Source organism: Chiloscyllium plagiosum, unplaced genomic scaffold (assembly GCF_037043375.1).
Source record: "Chiloscyllium plagiosum isolate Xiang-an unplaced genomic scaffold, Cpla_swu_hap1 HiC_scaffold_2, whole genome shotgun sequence".
NCBI classification, from domain to species: Eukaryota; Metazoa; Chordata; class Chondrichthyes; order Orectolobiformes; family Hemiscylliidae; genus Chiloscyllium; species Chiloscyllium plagiosum.
Window position 1 is genome coordinate 115,723,973 of NW_028270140.1, and position 17,497 is coordinate 115,741,469.

The 17,497-nt window shown below is 38.8% G+C and overlaps 1 protein-coding gene across 6 annotated transcripts in view; it reads right to left on the bottom strand.

Moving 5' to 3' along the window:
- LOC122558981 (zinc finger FYVE domain-containing protein 16-like) overlaps positions 1 to 17,497 on the bottom strand; it is a 68,901-nt gene that overhangs the window by 2,398 nt on the left and 49,006 nt on the right. For all 6 annotated transcript variants that reach the window (XM_043708040.2, XM_043708030.2, XM_043708022.2 and 3 more), the window contains 6 exons: positions 16,783 to 16,887; positions 16,484 to 16,634; positions 16,309 to 16,389; positions 6,922 to 7,084; positions 6,086 to 6,191; positions 2,154 to 2,330 (listed from right to left, as the gene is read on the bottom strand). In XM_043708040.2, coding sequence (XP_043563975.2) covers positions 2,154 to 2,330; positions 6,086 to 6,191; positions 6,922 to 7,084; positions 16,309 to 16,389; positions 16,484 to 16,634; positions 16,783 to 16,887 — 783 coding nt within the window. The remainder of the gene's footprint in view (positions 1 to 2,153; positions 2,331 to 6,085; positions 6,192 to 6,921; positions 7,085 to 16,308; positions 16,390 to 16,483; positions 16,635 to 16,782; positions 16,888 to 17,497) is intronic.

A 17,497-nucleotide genomic window follows, 5' to 3' on the forward strand; every position in this document is an offset into this window, starting at 1 on the left:
ATTTAGACCATTATTTGTAGAACGCAAACTTTCCTTACCTGTATTGGCTGCAATGCAATTCCAGTCCCATTAGTTTAAATTGTGCTGCTATTACGCAATTTAGTTATAACACAGGAACACAACCATCGCGTTACATCAGAACAGACTGTATTATTACAACATTAGGTTCTGTTCGTAAATATTTCAGAACTTCGATACCAACTAGTTAAAGTTGGACTAAGAAAATCAGTTTAATAGAACATCTAAGCCTGTCAAACTTCAGCACTGTAAATTCAGCAATCCAAAACTGCTGCCTATTTTGAATTTGCATAAGTTCTATTCACCTGTGTTTACTGACTCAATTCAGCAACATCTTCAACTTTAAACTCATGTTTGAGTTCAAATTCCTCACTTGGCTCTATGTCATCATCTCCAGCTCTCTAACCCTCAGAGACTGCTCCACTCCTCCAATTCCTGTTATTGGCACCTCCCAGCTTTCTGATCTTGGTGGCTGTGCTTTCAGCTATATAGACTGAAAGTTTCATAATTCCTCTTCCAAAGCTCTCTATCCTACATCAAGACGATTCTTAAAACCTACCATTCAATGAAAGTTTGGTCCCTGTCCTCATGTCTCATGTGGCTCGCTGTCAAATTTTATTTGGTAACTTTGCTGTGAAGCACCTTGGATGCCTTAGCATATTAAAAACAACTTATATATGCAAATTGTTGTCATTGCTGACCACGAGAACAATGGTGATGGCATTTGATACGGGCAGGCATAAAGTATACAATACAAATAAGAAAATAATTTAAGTCCACGAATGATGTTAAAATAGCCAAGAATCAAATAGGGACAGACATATGGTTCCAATCGTGTGACATAAAATTTGTTTAAACGATACAGTGCTCTCAAAATATATTTATAAATCCCTAAAAGACAGATAGAAAATATCAGAGTTCCCTCATGTTACAGTACAGTTGAAATAACTGACAAGGAATTTTCATTAATGTGTATTGGCTAAGTTGTGACTTTTAAAAACAGAAAATAATTTCTCTCAGTTTCTCAGCCAGTTTCCCTTAATGTATTGAAAACATGTTTTACATTATCCCTTCACCTTCTAAATTCTAAGGGATGTAAGCTTCATTTGTTTATTCACTCCCTGTACCTTAAACCTTTGAGGCTAGGTCAATATTCACTGAAAGCTGTGACTCTATACAGTAATCTGAACATTCCTATGCAAACTGCACACATTTTGACCCTTCAGTTAAAAAAGTGCACAACTTGTTGTTATATTGGTCCAAGTAACACTGGAGTAAGTCTGACCTTTACTTCCCAAGGCCAAGGTGAGTTTTTTATGAGTTGACATTCTTACATTTGTGGGCGGCACGGTGGCACAGTGGTTAACATTGCTGCCTCACAGCGCCAGAGACCCGGGTTCAATTCCCGCCTCAGGCGACTGACTGTGTGGAGTTTGCACGTTCTCCCCGTGGGTTTCCTCCGGGTGCTCCGGTTTTCTCCCACAGTCCAAAGATGTGCAGGGTCAGGTGAATTGGCCATACTAAATTGCCCGTAGTGTTAGGTAAGGGGTAAATGTAGGGGTATGGGTGGATTTCGCTTCGGCGGATCGGTGTGGACTTGTTGGGCCAAAGGGCCTGTTTCCACACTGTAATCTAATCTAATCTAATCTAAATCTAAAGACATTTCATGCAATTTAATTCTTTCCTGTTTTTGAATCAAATTCTGCTTGTTTAAAAGACAACACTAGTCCAACCTATACAGTGTGACAAGACTCCAATGCTTTAGTATAGGTCATTACTTAAACTTTCAGGTTTAGGAAATCAGAGTTAACGTTTCGGATTGAGTGACCTTTCCTCAGAACTGTTGAGGAAGGGTCATTTGACCTGAAACGCTGACTCTGATTTCTCTCCACAGATGGCGCCAGCTCTGCTGATCTTTTCCCACAATTTCTAATTTTGTATTTGAACAGTACATGCTGCAGCAACCAAAAGTGATCAATTCAATTTCTCACACAGACAAAAATAATTGTTTGCAGAATAAAACTAAAATTGCATCATTAACATATGTGCATTCATGAAACCCTACAATGTGAATGATGAAGAAATTGAAAGTACTTGTTAAAAATACACTTGAGAGATGTTTTTGCCTGCCTTACCTTGTCAGTTTCTAAAGAGACTCTGAGACTCAGCTTGTTTATTCCAATTTCTTTCAATGCTTTTAGGTGTGGGCACAGAGCAGCACAGCAAGCACTGGCAATCTCCTCAGTCAGTTCACTCTGTGCAGCTGGAATGGTAGGACTGAGAGGATCATGATTTCTTTGCAAATAAAATACCTAGAATAACAAAAGTAATAAATTAATTAACTTAATGGTTATAGCTTTTATGTGCATCAAAATAGATTCTGTAGATTTTTACATACGTGGAACTCCATTTTATAAAATATACAATACTTGATCCTCCAGACATAGTAGTGAGGTGATTGAAAGACGGTCAGTGAAAGCTTGCAACCCAATGGATTTTAAAGCACTCAAACATGGAGGTGTGGTAAACAGTGAGAAAGATAATATAGACTTCAGCAGAGCACAGACATGCTTTGAGAAGACTTGTAGCACAGGTTGAGGTTCTGGATGTAAGTTTGCTCGCTGAACTGGAAGGTTTGGTTTCAGACTTTGCGTCACCATACTCGGTAACATCAGTGAGCCTCTGGTGAAGCACTGGTGTTATGTCCCGCTTTCTATTTATGTTTGGGTTTCCTCCAGTTGGTGATGCCATTTCCTGTTCTTTTCTCTGTTTGGCCTGTCCCAAGATGCGCGAGTTATCCCAGTTGAATGGTAAGTGAGCCAACCACAAAAAGGCTTACCTACTATCATTAGTATTCTTACATACAGATGAGGAAGGACACCACTTTGACTGGGATAAGCCAAACAGAGATGTGCATGAGAATTCCTAGAAGCATGGCAATCCAACTGGAACTGCATTAACAAACACATCGACTTGGAGCTGAAAATGTGTTGCTGGAACAGCGCAGCAGGTCAAGCAGCATCCAGGGAACAGGAGAATCAACGTTTTGGGCATAAGCCGACGTGGACCCTATTTACCACCCTCTGAGAAATAGAACAGGAAATGACATCACCAACCCAAGGAGACCGAAAATATAAAAAGAAAGCGGGATATAACATCATTGCGAGCCCCTGGTGAAGCACTGGTGTTACCTAGTATGGTTGAAAATGAACCTTTCAGCTCAGCGAGCAAACTTATGTCTATAGACAGGCTCGAAATATAGATAGAAAAGTAGCACAAAGAAGTTAACACAGAAGTGCAACGGGATGCATTTTGACAAGAGGGATAGAGACAATATCGACTTCATGGCAAAGTTCTTAAATGGCTACGTGCAGGAACACAGACATGGAAGAACCTCGGCATTTAAGTGCACAGATCTTTTAGGTTGACAAGACATAAGGAGAGGATTGTTAGCCAGGTATGTGGGATCTTGGGTTTCATAAAGAGTATAAAATCAAGGAGGTTACATTGAACCTTTATAAAATTCTGTAAATTAATTATTTCTAAAGGAAAGTGGATGGATACAATGACTAGATCTACAGGAATAGAGGGAAGAACAGAGCTGACTCGCATTGGGCTGAATACTGGCAATGAACTCATTGAGCTAAATGGCACCCTTCTATACTGCAAAGACTCCATAACTATAACCAGTCAAGACAAAAATAGTTTTACATTGATCTTAATTTGTTACATTGAGCGCTTTAAAGCTGTCTCAAAAAATGTAATTTAAATAACTTTTTCATCCATTCATTTCAAGACAACCAAGTTGTGTACACTTAAAACATTCATGTTTAAAATGAGCAGCTGCTTACATTGGACAAAATGCAATTAGCATTATCCATTTGTATTCATATCAATTCCAGTATCACCAAAGTATTACATCTTCCACTTATTTGGGGAGAATCAGCTAACTGGTTCATAACTTGTTAAGCTGTACCGATTACATAGCGATGTCGATTTAATCACGGCTCAGTGGTTAACACTGTTGCCTGACAGTGGATCCATACCCCTCTCCAGGGCTTGAACACAAAATTCAAGGCTGATATTCCAGAGGGGGAGTTATACTTGATCAGAGCTGGTGTCTTTCAGATGACACATTAAATTGAGGGCTGCTCAGGTGGACGCAAAAGATCCCATGACATTATTTCCAGGAGCAGAAAATTCACTGGTTTCTTGGCCAATATTTATTCTACTAGGCATAACCAAAACAGATGTAATCATTGTCACATTGAGACAGGATACATTCTTGAATAGTACCATATAAATGCAAATCTCTTTATTTTAAATTAAGCTGCATTTGTGAAATTACCATTTGAGCTGATTCCACATGGTATGGCTGCAGCTTATATAAAACTGCTGGTCAGATTGCAGCTGGGTAAAAAGTCACAACAGAAAGCTAGCTGTGGTAATAGTGCTTAACATTACATATTATGTCAGCATTTGAAAGTAGTGGCCAAAATATATTTGCACAAATGTACTTGTTACAAACAAGAATGCTGAGATAACTGTACTGTTGCAAACTGAAATGCAACTTTTCTAAATTTCAAGGTTTTATTATTGATGGATAACTGAGATTAGTGGGTTTTTTTAAGTGGATTAGACAACCAAAAAAAAAGTTAAACATCTGATGCCAGAACAAAGCACCTTATCATTTCATTAAACTTTGGGATATTCAGTGCAGAAAGGTTCCATTACAATAGATGTTTATTTCTAGAAGTTATTAAAGAAATATAACATCACTAATTATTGCTCACTTTATGTAGTCTTGACACATCCAAGATACATGCAGGCATAATGAAGACCTGATAACTTCTGAATTGTTCAACTCAATACATATCTTAAGATTTTTGAAGAGTAGATGAATAGGCTTTATTACAAACATTAAGCAGCCATAAAATAATACATTTAAAATTATTAGTTTACCATAAGAAAATACCACTAATTACAGTCTAACATCATAATAAACGTATGCAGGTGGTATTTAGATTAGATTAGATTACTTACAGTGTGGAAACAGGCCCTTCGGCCCAACTAGTCCACACCGACCCGCCGAAGCGCAACCCACCCATACCCCTACATCCACCCCTTTAACCTAACACTACGGGCAATTTAGCATGGCCAATTCACCTGACCCGCACATCTTTGGACTGTGGGAGGAAACCGGAGCACCCGGAGGAAACCCACGCAGACACGGGGAGAATGTGCAAACTTAGAACGGAAAAATACAAATAGGGTACAATATTGAATAAACGTCAAAATACAGGGATTCAGGAGGTTCACGTTAAAGTTTGATGCTCAATGTAGGGAACAGCTGAGACCTTGAAGACTTCCTATGGAAAAACTGCTTGCATAAAAATGGAAGGTAGATACTTTCCACCAAAGGAAACTACAGGATGCAAAAGTTCGCCGGTATAGTGGAAAATAAAAAGCATTATGTAAATATGAAAAGTTAGAAACGGCTATTTTATCTGTTCATCATTGGTCAAGAAGAGCATGCTCATGACGTGGTCACCATTTTAGTGAAAAGAATTGGGAACAGGGACAAGTTAAATGCCATGAGAGGCTCTGACTTTGTCTCCAGGCAGTGGAGAAATCTAGAAAACAAGACAAAGCAGAAAGGATAACAGAAAGAAAAACAGAAGAGGAGTTCCAAGACCAACACTTTCATGGAGAGTCATTGTGCACCCCTATCCAGTATGAAAATGGGAAAGATTACCTACAATGGATTGTACAACACTAGCTAAATTTATCACCAACAGTTCATCTGAGGATTTAAACTTGTCCTGACTTTATTTCATGAATCTAGTCTCACAATAAAGTTAAAAAAACCTTTCAACCCAGCACATAATGCAATCAAAACTCAGATACATGATCACTTATCTTAGAAAAAAGTTAAATGTCTGCTTAAAACACTGCCAAAGCAATTATTAACGTGATAAATGCAAAAGGATTAAAATACACACAAACTGTCCAATCATACATTTTCAAGGTTTTCTTCCATGTAGTTCTAAACAAAATAGCCACTGACCTCTGTACACTTTACAGTAATTCCATCTGTTTCAAATACATTTTCTTGGAGCATTTTGATGCTAGGAATGTCTTCCATGGATCGTCTATCAATGGGACTTAAAACACTAGAGGTGGAGTTTTAACATAATTACTTTAAAGTTTACAAGTATGATGAAAAACGTACTTCAAGATTCATATCACAAAAAGCTCTATGCAGTCTTCAATTACATATTATCACCAAACTGAAAAACTTGACTTCAGTGTGAATACACCATTAAGGGAAGTGCTGAACAGAGATCAATAGCCTAATTACACATTCTTCCAAGATAATCAGACTATAAAATGTTTTATCAATTCCCACTGTTAAAGGCTGTTTCCATATTTTAGAACAGTCGAGAATGTGATGCTGGCAAAGCACAGCCAGTCAGACAGCATCCAAGAAGCAGGAGAATCAATGTTTCAGGCATAAATCCTTCATCAGCAGAGCACGTAGAAATACAGAGGTCCACTGCAGGTCTGGGCAAGTTTGGGTCTGAGCTAGGGCAGGACTGACTGATGTAGAGTAGATGGCGGAGCATGGCTGATAGCAAGAAGCAGAGGATCTGGAAAGAGAATCGTTGTTGAAGGTTTCGGATCTGTAGTGTGTACATTCTACATCCTCAGAAGGATACATGCTCGAACATCAATGCTCCTGCTCCTCGGATGCTGCCTAACTGGCTTGCTTTGCCAGCACCACATGCTTGACTCTGATCTCCAGCACCTGCAGTCCTCACTTTTCCCATATTTTAGATGAGCGCGATTGTGTGAATGAAGGACACCATAAATTGGCTAACAAAATATTACTAAGAATCATACCCTTTATTTACAGGTTCATCACCATCCATCCATTGAATATTTACAAATTCTTTTCTGTCATCTGGATCCAATTTCCCACAAATGATTTTAAAGTTTCTTTTTTCTCTCAGAGCTCGTCTTAAACCCTCCATGGTTTCTGGAGTAATGTGTACCATAAGTCCATCTGAAATCAGAATCAATTTCTTTAAGGAAATGTTTTTAAAAAGAATTTATGTATATACCAGGAAACAAAAATCAGACTCTTAAATATGATGTAATACAACAAGAGCATTTTTTAAAAAAATGCAGTGGAGTACCTTTCCACAGAGATAAGTGGCCAAATCATCAAAACTTTGAATAATTTTGATTTGCTGGAAAATTGAAATAATACCACCATAGGCAGATGATTGTATTAAAAATGTTTAGTATATATTTGTTTCCAAAGAGGGAAATAAGATCTTAACAACTTAAATTTTGCATAATATTGGTAAGAACTTACCGCAAAATACTTCTCAAAAAACAATCAGGATTTACTGGCATTCAATTGTTCACCAACAACACAATAAAGTTATACAGTTAGAAAAGTATCAATCTTTTGCCAAACTCTGTGGGTTTCAACTTCACCTTCAACTATTTATTCAAAAAAAAACATTTTCACGCTGTACGTAAGAACTGAGATGCTCCAACACTAGTAATGTGGAAAATCGCACAAGTATGCTCTGTGCTCAAAAGTAGAACAAATCTAACCTGATCAACTAGTGCCCTACCAGTTTACTCTCAATCTTCAAACGAGTGATGGGCTGTAATTGACAGTACTATCAAGGTGCACAAAGGAATAACCCTGTCACTAATGCTCAGTTTGGGTTCTGCGTGGGCCACTTGTTTCCTGACCTCAGCACAGACTAAGTTGAACCATGGTCAAGAGCTGAATTCCAGAAATGCGAACTATACAACTGCCTCAATGTCAAAGCTGCATTTGACAGAGTTTGCATCAAGGATTCCTAACAGAACTAGAATCATTGGAAATAGGGGAAAACTCTCCACTGGCTAAAGTCATCCCAAGTAAAGATGGTTATGGATGTAGGAGATCATGGAGTCTGACATCTCTGTTTTGGGTTCCTCAGAGTATTATACAAGGTCCAAGGTACTTAGTTCTGAAGATCATAAATGTGTATGGTTTGCTGATGATTGCACAATGTTTAGCACCATTCACAAGACCTCAGATATTGATATACAGCAAGACCTGGACAACATCCATGCTTGGGCTGATAACTGGCACGTAATATTCACACCATTTAAGTGCTGAAAATATGACCACAACCAGGAATGGGGAAAAGCAAATTCTAACCAGCTTCAATATTTAACGGCATGACCATCAATGAATCCCCCCCACTATCAAGTTTCTGGGGATTACCATTGGTGGACCACTATACAAATACTGTAAGTACAGGATGGGGTCAGAATCTAGAAACTTTGTGGCATGCAAGTTACCACTTGTCTTCCCAATGCTCATTTACAGGGCAAAAGTCAGGAGTGTGATACACGCAACTTGCCTCGATAAGAGTACTCAACAAAATTCAGGAAGCGAGACAAAAACTCAAGAACAAAGTAGCCTAAATGATTTACTTTCAACATTCAATCCCTTCACCACTGACATAGAGGCAGCTGTCTATACCATTTACAAATGCACTGTGTTAAACCATCAAGACTACTCCAACAGCAGCTTCCAAACCAGTGGCCCTGACCACTTAGTAGGACAAGGGCAGCAAATGTGTGTGAAACTACCTTTTCCAAGCTCCCCTCCAAGCCACACACCATACTGACTTGGAACTACATCAGTGTTGTTGGATTAAAATCCCTTTCTAGCAGCACCATGGATATCCCTATTCCTCAAGCGCTGCAGTGGTTCAAGATATCAGTTCACCATCACCTTCTTCAGAGCATTTATACATTTGCAAAGATTGCTGGCCTACTCAGTAATGCTCACAACACATGAACAAATAACAATAAAACCTAGAAAATTTTAAGTGAGGTGGAAATCTAGATATCAAGCTTAAAATATAGATCTCTGATAATTACATGTAAATGTCAATGGATTTTAACCCAGCAATGATGCAGCAACAATACAGTTCCAAGTCAGGATGGTGATTGGCTTGGAAAGGAGCTTGGAGGTGATAGCATTAAAATTAATGGATATTTCTTAGTTTAATCACATATTTAAACTACTAAACTACAGAATTAAAATTAACATCCTTGGGCTTTCACTTTTACAAGTTACGAAAAATAATGAGATTTATAGATTCTTTTAATCAATGTTTGATGTATGAATCTATTTGGTCTTTTTTTAAAAAAGTGAATAATTTCTTTTACGTAAAATCTTAAAATATAAAGTAATTGAAGTTTTTTGGAGAGAGGAGGAAGAGAAAGATATAATAAAAGAAAGAACAGGAGTAGGTCTGAGCACAAGAGATTATTTCAAAATTCTAAGTATCAACCTAACTGCCAATTTCTTGTAATGCAATATACTGGGATCCAAAATTAAAACCCACGGTATCTGAAGTATAATTAGAATGCTTGCATTAATAATATAAGATGATGTCACATTAACATTGGAAGTCACATGCAATAGAAATGCTGAGACAGAGAATGGAATAACTATACCAGAGTCATAGATCAGAGACTCATGTCACGTATAACAGTATGGAGAGAAAAAAAACTTTGTTGCAACTCCACAGAGTCAAACAATAGTCACTTTTAGGTAAGGCATTGATAGTGATGCAGCGCACTTAAGAGTTGGGTCAGTATAGTGCAAGATAACAGACTTTAAATAGTGCAGGTCCACTTCTCAATACCCAAACTTCATAGATGATCAGTCTTTATGGATACTGATGACTTAGGATTGTTTCAATGATGACATAGAACTTAGAAAAGTACAGCAAAGAACAAGCCCTTGCGCCCACGATATTGTGCCGAGACTTATTCCTAACATAAAATATAGTAACTTAACCTACGCACCCCTCAGCTCACTGCTGTCCATGTGCATGTCCAGCAGTCGTTTAAAATGTCCCCAACGACTTCGCTTCCACCACCTCAGCTCGCAACACATTCCATGCATTCACAACTCTCTGCGTCAAGAACCTACCTCTGACGTCTCCTTCATACCTTCCTCCTAAAATCTTCAAACTATGACTTCTCGCACCAGTCAATCCTGCCCTGGGGAAATGTCTCTAGCTATCGACTCTATCTATTCCTCTCATTATTTTGTACACCTCGATCAAGTCTGCTCTCTTCCTCTTTCTCTCCAGAGAGAACAGTCTGAGCTGACTCAACCTTTCTTCATAAGGCAAGCCCTCCAGTCCAGGCAGCATCCTGGTAAACCTTCTCTGCTCCCTCTCCAAAGCCTCTGTATCTTTCCTATAGTAAGGCGACCGGAATTGGACACAATATTCCAAGTGTGGTCTCACCAGGGACTTGTAGAGCTGCAGCAAAACCTCGCGGCTCTTAAACACGATACCCCTGTTAATGAAAGCCAAAATACCATATGCTTTCTTAACAATCCTATCCACTTGGGTGGCAACTTTGAGGGATCTATGTACTTGCACACCTGGATCCCTCTGTTCCTCCACACTGCCAAGAATCCAGTTTTTAATCCTGTATTCAGCATTCGAGTTCGACCTTCCAAAATGCATCACTTCGCATTTATCCAGGTTGAACTCCATCTGCCATTTCTCAGCCCAGCTCTGCATCCAGTCTGTGCCCTTCCAATCCTCCAGTACGACTCCCGTGGAGAGTGAGGAGGCAAAGATCCTCGCCAGCGGCTTAGCAACCTCCTTTCTCGCTTCCCGGAGCAGCCTAAGATAAATCTGGTCTAGCCCTGGGGACTTATCAATCTTAATGTTTTCCAAAATTTCTAGCACATCATCTTCATCAATCTTGATCTGGTCAAGACTGTATCCCAGCTCCTCTAAGTTTTCACTTACAAGTTCCCTTTCCTTGGACATAAATAAATAATATAGATTAAAGCATGTATTATGAATAAAAACAAAATTAGCTTAATTGCCATTAAATTAGTGAGTCACTGATTATGTTTGTTGGTCATGACAATATGCAGTTTCATTGTTATTTAAATCAAACAAATTTCCAAAATGCTTAAGAATCAGTCTAAATTCAGGTCAAACTAACAACAATACAAGCAAAAGAACCATGAAATCAGTGAAAGGCTAACATTCTAAACATTCTAGGGACTGGTGGTTCTAGACTGTGTTTGGAGAATTTCCTACAATGATATGTAAAGGACAACAAGAAAGAAGGCACTGTTAGACCCGATTTTTGGAAATGAGGTGTATCAAGTAGATCAAGTGAAATGGAAGAATAATGGAGGTCATTGTATCATAAAGTTTAGGATGTTACTTGACAATGATCGTGGGCAAACCAGAGTCGGAAAAAAAAAATCAACTGGCAGAGAGCAGACTTCAAAAGGAAAGAAAACAACTGGACCACGTGGAACACAAGTTGGCAGTAGGAACAGCAACTGCAAAACAGGCTAACTTCAATGAGACAGTGGAATGGGCACAGTCAAGGCCATTACCTCAAAAGGGAAAGGTAAGTCAAACAAATCTCCAATTTCCTTGATGACAAAGGATTTATAAACTAAATTAATGAAGAAAACACGTATAATAGGTCTTAGGTAGTTAAATAAAAATGAAAAAATAGAAAATAGGAAGTCATTTGGCCCATCCTATAGCCAACCTCACATGACTGTGGGTGATCTCAAAGCCATACTCCCATTCTCTCTTCTCGACACCTGCAGTTCCTACAAATCTATTTCCTTCTTATATTCCTTTAGTGATGTCTACAGCTGACTGTGGTTGAGAATTCCACAGGTTCACCACCCTCTGCATGTACAAATTTATCCTCATCTCAGTCCAAAAAAGTTTATGCCATATCCTGAAACCATGATCCCTCACTATGGATCCTAACTCTCTTTCCCCCACCACCCTTTCCCAGGTCAGGTGAAAGATAGTCTCCATCCAATCTGTCCAGTCCTGGAAGAATTTGACAAATTTATTAAATCCCCTTTCATTCCTCTGAACTCCACTGAGTACAAACCCAATTTCTGCCCAGACAGCAAACCTGCCAACCCCAGACTCAGCTTGGTGAACAAAGCTGAATACACTCAGTTTAGCAGGGAGGTGGGAAAACAAATACAAGGAGAAGAAAATGATTTTTTTTTTAAAACTGACAGTTACCATAAAGGGAAACTCCAAAGTCTCCTCCAGGCATTACAATATGGAACTGTACAACGGCTCAGTGGTTAGCATTGTTGCCTCACAGTGCCAGGAACCCGGGTTCAATTCCAGCCTCGGGCAACTGTCTGTGTGGAGTTTGCACATTCTCCCTGTGTCTGCGTGGGTTTCCTACCACAATCTAAAGATGTGCAGGTTAGGTGAATTGGCCATGCTAAATTGCCCATAGTGTTCAGGATGTGTAGGTTAGGTGCATTATTCAGGGGTAAATGTAGAGTAATGGGGAATGTGTTTGGGTGGGATACTTTAAGGTTTGGTGTGGACCTGTTGGGCCTAAGGGCCTGTTTCCACACTGTAGGGATGCTATGATTCTATGCAGGAAAAGGAGGAGAAGGTCTATTAGGGACCTAAAGGAAACTTTATACATGGAGACAATAGACCTGGCAGAGGTGTTAAATGAATGCTTTGCATCTGTCTTTACCTAAATCTTACCTCCGTCCAGGCCATGGTGATTGAGGAGGACACTGTCACTAGAAGAGTTTAAAATTGATAAGGAAAAGGTGTTTGATAAATTGTTGATACTTTAAGCTGAAAGCCTCCAGAAACAGATGAGATGCATCCAAGGATATTGAAGAAAGTGAGAATGGGAATTGCAAAGGTACTGACCACAATCTTTCAGTCTTCCCCGATGCAGCAAAGTTGCCAGAAGAAAATTGCAAACATTGCTTGCTTGTTTAAAAAAAAGTTATAAGGATAAGCCGATCAATTACAAACCAATTTAACTATAGTGAAGAGAAGCTTCAGGTAGAATATACAGCCGCATGAAAAAGTATTGGCTAATTCAGAAGAGTCAGCATAGATTTGTTAAGGGAAAAGTTGTATCTAACTAGCTTGCTATTATTTTGAAGAGGTATCAGAGAAGATTAATGAGGATAAGGCTTTTGACGTGATGTACATCGACTTCCAACAGGCACTTGATACAGGACCATACAACAGAAACTGACAGGTTATGGAATAAAAGGGACAGCAGCACATGGTCACAAAAAATGACTGAGTGATAGGGAACAGAGACTAATGGTTAGTGGATATTATCTGAGCTAAAGGAAGGGTCTTGGTACACTGGGGACAAGTTTGAAGTTTCTGACGTCAGAAAACGTGGAAGAATTGTAAACCTGGGAGGTCAGTTTAGAACTTGAAAAAAAGTTAGTGAAGTCAGTGAATAGGTGACAAAAGGTTTAATAGAAGCAGGAGATTACAAAAAAAGTTCTAAGCAACCTGTTCACAGAGGTTATTACACACCTCCAGAGCAGATGGAACTTGAACCCTGGCCTCCTGGCTCATAGGTAGGGACACTATCACAGTGGCACAAAAGCTCCACATTTTTGTACAAAGAACATGGTGAGAAAGCATGAAATAAAAGGTACAATTCTTAAGGGTGTGCAGCAGCAGAGAGACCTGGCTATGAACACAAATCCTAGCAAGCGGCAGGTCAGAAACAGGGTGTAGTTAATAAATCAAGGTATTCTAGGTTTCATTATATAAAAACTAGGAGTCAGCCATTCAGCCTATTCCAGCATCAAACAGGCTCACAGCTGATCCTCTATCTTAATGCCATATTCTTGTCTTCTCCCCATATTCTTTGTTCCCTTTAAAATTTTCGAAATTTTACAGTCATAGTCATACAGATCTACAGCACAGAAACAAATTCTTCTGTCTAACTCGTCCATGCTGTTAACTAGCTCAATCTTGAACACCTTCAATGAATTGATCTCTATAGTTCTCTGCAGTAGAGAATTTCATAGGCTCATCCCCTTGAGTGAAGAAATTTTTCCTCCTCAGTCCAAAAAAGTCTATATTTTCCATATCCTGAGACTGTCTATCTTATTTTACAGTTCCCAATCATGGACACCATCCCCTTGCATCCAGTATATCCAGCTGTGTTAGAATTTTATATGTTTCAATCAGATCCCCGATCATCCTTCTAAACTCAAGTTAATACAGACCCAGTTGAACCAATCTCTCCACACTGGACAGTCCTGCATACAATAGTCAAGGTAAGATCTCACCAAGGCCAGTATAACTGCAATAAGACAACTCTACTTCTGAACTTCTGAAGTTTTTGCAATGAAGGCCAATACACCATTTGTCTCAATGCTTACTGCTTTTACCTGTCTACGTTCACTGTGTACAAGGACACTCAGATTCTTTTGTTACATCCACACTTCCCCATACATCATTTAAATAATACTCTTCCTTTTCACACAGAATTACATCATGTCACATTTTACCAAGCTGTGCTGAATCTATCAAGTGTTTGCCCAATTGCTCAACTTTTCTCAATCATCCTGAAGCCTCCTTGTGTCTTTTTCACAACTCTCAATCCCACCCAGTTTTGTGTAATCAACACATCTGGAAATGTTACATTTGGTTCCCATATCCAGGTCATTTACATATAACATGCATAGCTGGTGCTCGGGCCCAATGGTCACTGCATAGTACTTGAAAAAGAGGCTCATTTATTCCCACTGTTTTCCATCTCTCAACCAATTTTTGATCAGTGTTAATATTTTACCACCATCTCATGTACTTTAACTTTGCCCACTAACCACTTATCAGGAACCTGATTAAAAACCTTCTGAAAACTCAAATACACTATATCTACAGATTCCCCTTTATCTATTCTACTAGTTATATCCTCAAAAAGTTCCAGTGGACATGTTATGCATCATCTGCCTTCCACAAATCTGTGCTGGCTTCATCTAATCAAATTAATGCTTTCCAAATGTTCCATTATCACACCTTTTATATTAGACGCCAACATTCTTCCCACTATTGATGGTAGGTTAACTAATCTGTAATGCTCTGTTGTTTTCTCTTCCTTTATTTTTAAAAAAAAAGTGGCGTCACATATGTCACCCTCCAATCTGTCGGAATTGCTCTAGAGTCGACTGAATATTGGAAGATGATCACCAATATTTCCTGGGCCACTTCCTTAAGTACTCTGGGATGCAGATACTCAGGTTCTGGTGATTTTCTGGCAGCCTTTAACCATATCAGATGTTCCCAGCACCATTTTCTTACAATAGTGATTTCCTTCAATTCTGCTCTCTCACTAGCCCTTTGTTTTCCTAACGTTTCTGAGATATTATTCGTGTCCTCTACTGCGAAGACAGAACCAAAGCATGAGCTCAATTTTTCGGTCATTGCTTTATTCCTCGTTATAAATTTCCCCACTTTTAACTGTGAGGGACCTACATTCGTCTTTACTAATTTGTCTTCACATATTTATAGAAGCTCTTATAGGCAGTTTCTACAGTCGCTGCAAGTGAGCTTTCATATTCTTTTCTACCTCTTGATCAAACTTTTTACTCTCTTCTGCTCAATTTAAAAGCAAGCCCAAATCATGAGGCTTTCTGGTTTTTTTCTGGCAATTTCGTAAGTCTCCTCTTTGGATCTAATAATATCACTAATTTATTTTTTAAGCCAAGTTTGAGAGGAGATATGATAACCGTTTCAAAATTATGAGGAATCTGGATAAAGTAGAATGGGAGAGATTATTCCTGCTCGTGAAAGCATCAACAACTAGACGGCACAAATTGAAAGTGCTTTGCAAAAGAGTCAAACACAAGGGGAGAAAAATCTTTTTCACACAACGAGTAATTCAGGTCTGGAATGCTGTGTTTTGAAATGTGTTGGTAGCTAATTCAATTGAGGTATAGAAAAGGCCATTGGATGACAATTTAACTCCAAATAATGCATGGGGTAATGAGGAAAAGACCGGTGTTTGGATAAAGTCAAAACATTCAGTGAGCCAATGCAGACACGATGGGCCAAATGGCTGCCTCCTGCGCCAATACAATTCTGAGATATCACGATCAATCAAGTAGTTAGGGCATAGAAGACAAGTTATGCATTCCTTCACATCTACTCACGCTTTACAAGAATAATCTAACTATATCCTTTTCCAGCACTTTTTAAAAGCAAAATCATTGTTCTCAATAAATGGTACAGACTAATATTAAGCCATCCACAATCCTAATTGGACATGAAGAACTAAACAGACAAAGGCCGCGGAGAAGCAACAATCCAAATTATTTCCTAACTGGATATTGCTTACATCTTGAACTAGACATTAGCTTTCTATCATACTGTGTTTTCTTACCTTCCACTATGCTGGATTTAGCGATAAACCCTGATGTTGTTTTAAGGGCTCCATTAAACACCACAAAAGAGGCTCCTGTAACTATAGCACATTGGAAAACAAATTACTTAACATTGCGCTTCATAGTGCTCTGTCAATTTCCACTAATGCAAAAATACAACAAAATACAAGCTACCTTTCCTGGACTTCCCAGTTATAGTGTTTGCCTGTGTTTGATAAGTTTTATCATCATTCTGTATGCAGACCAGGTGAGAGTCAGCATCCAAACTAAAACATGCCCCCATGGTAATCACGTGTTCATTGGAAGAGGTCACCACCTTCATGACCTGCAAAATAGGAACAGGCAATCTTTGAAAGAGTCGATAACAAATATTCTCGCTAAGGCATAAATTATTACCAATACACACATCTTATACAAGTCTCCCCGCTACAAGTCTTCACCACACAGAGTTCAGTTTGATTCTTCTTATTTACCTCATTGTACCTTCGCTTAGGGATTTTAACAGTGCTTTGCCCCATCTCCACAAGTAGTACTAATCCCTCAATTGTAGGCAGAGTATATTGGTAACTTCGAAGATCCTGCAAAAAAAAAAGACAAAAATATAAAAATTAATGACAAAAATTCAACTAAGAAACACTTGCACAAAGGTTCAACCGTAAATACTGAGCAATAAAATCAACACAAAATTATCTTGAAACCAAGTTGCTTGATCAGTTGTCTATGGTTATGATACTAGACTGAATGACCCAGATTTTATAAGATGAAATTCCAATATAACATGATACTGGAAATGACGTGCTTTGTACCAGTAAAATAACTACAAATGCTTATTCAGTCAAGTTAGTCACAGAATATCTCTCAAGCACAGAAATATGACATTTCTTTCTGAGGGAGACTTTTGTCCCACAGTACATGATAGCCTTAATTTTTGAAGTTCACATGTCACTCAATTGAAAAAGAGAAAGAATAAACTGGTAAAGTCAATCAACAAACCAGGACAAGGCAGACAGGTCTGCTCAGTTGATATTCAGATATTTTAAACCAACCCGTCCAGAAATGTTATGACACACCACTGGAGCATGTGGGACTCAAACCCAGGCCTCCTAGCTCAGAAGTAGGGACATTACCAGTGAGCCTTAGGTCACCTTAAGTTTTCCACATTGACGGAAATGCTTCAGTTTAATCAGG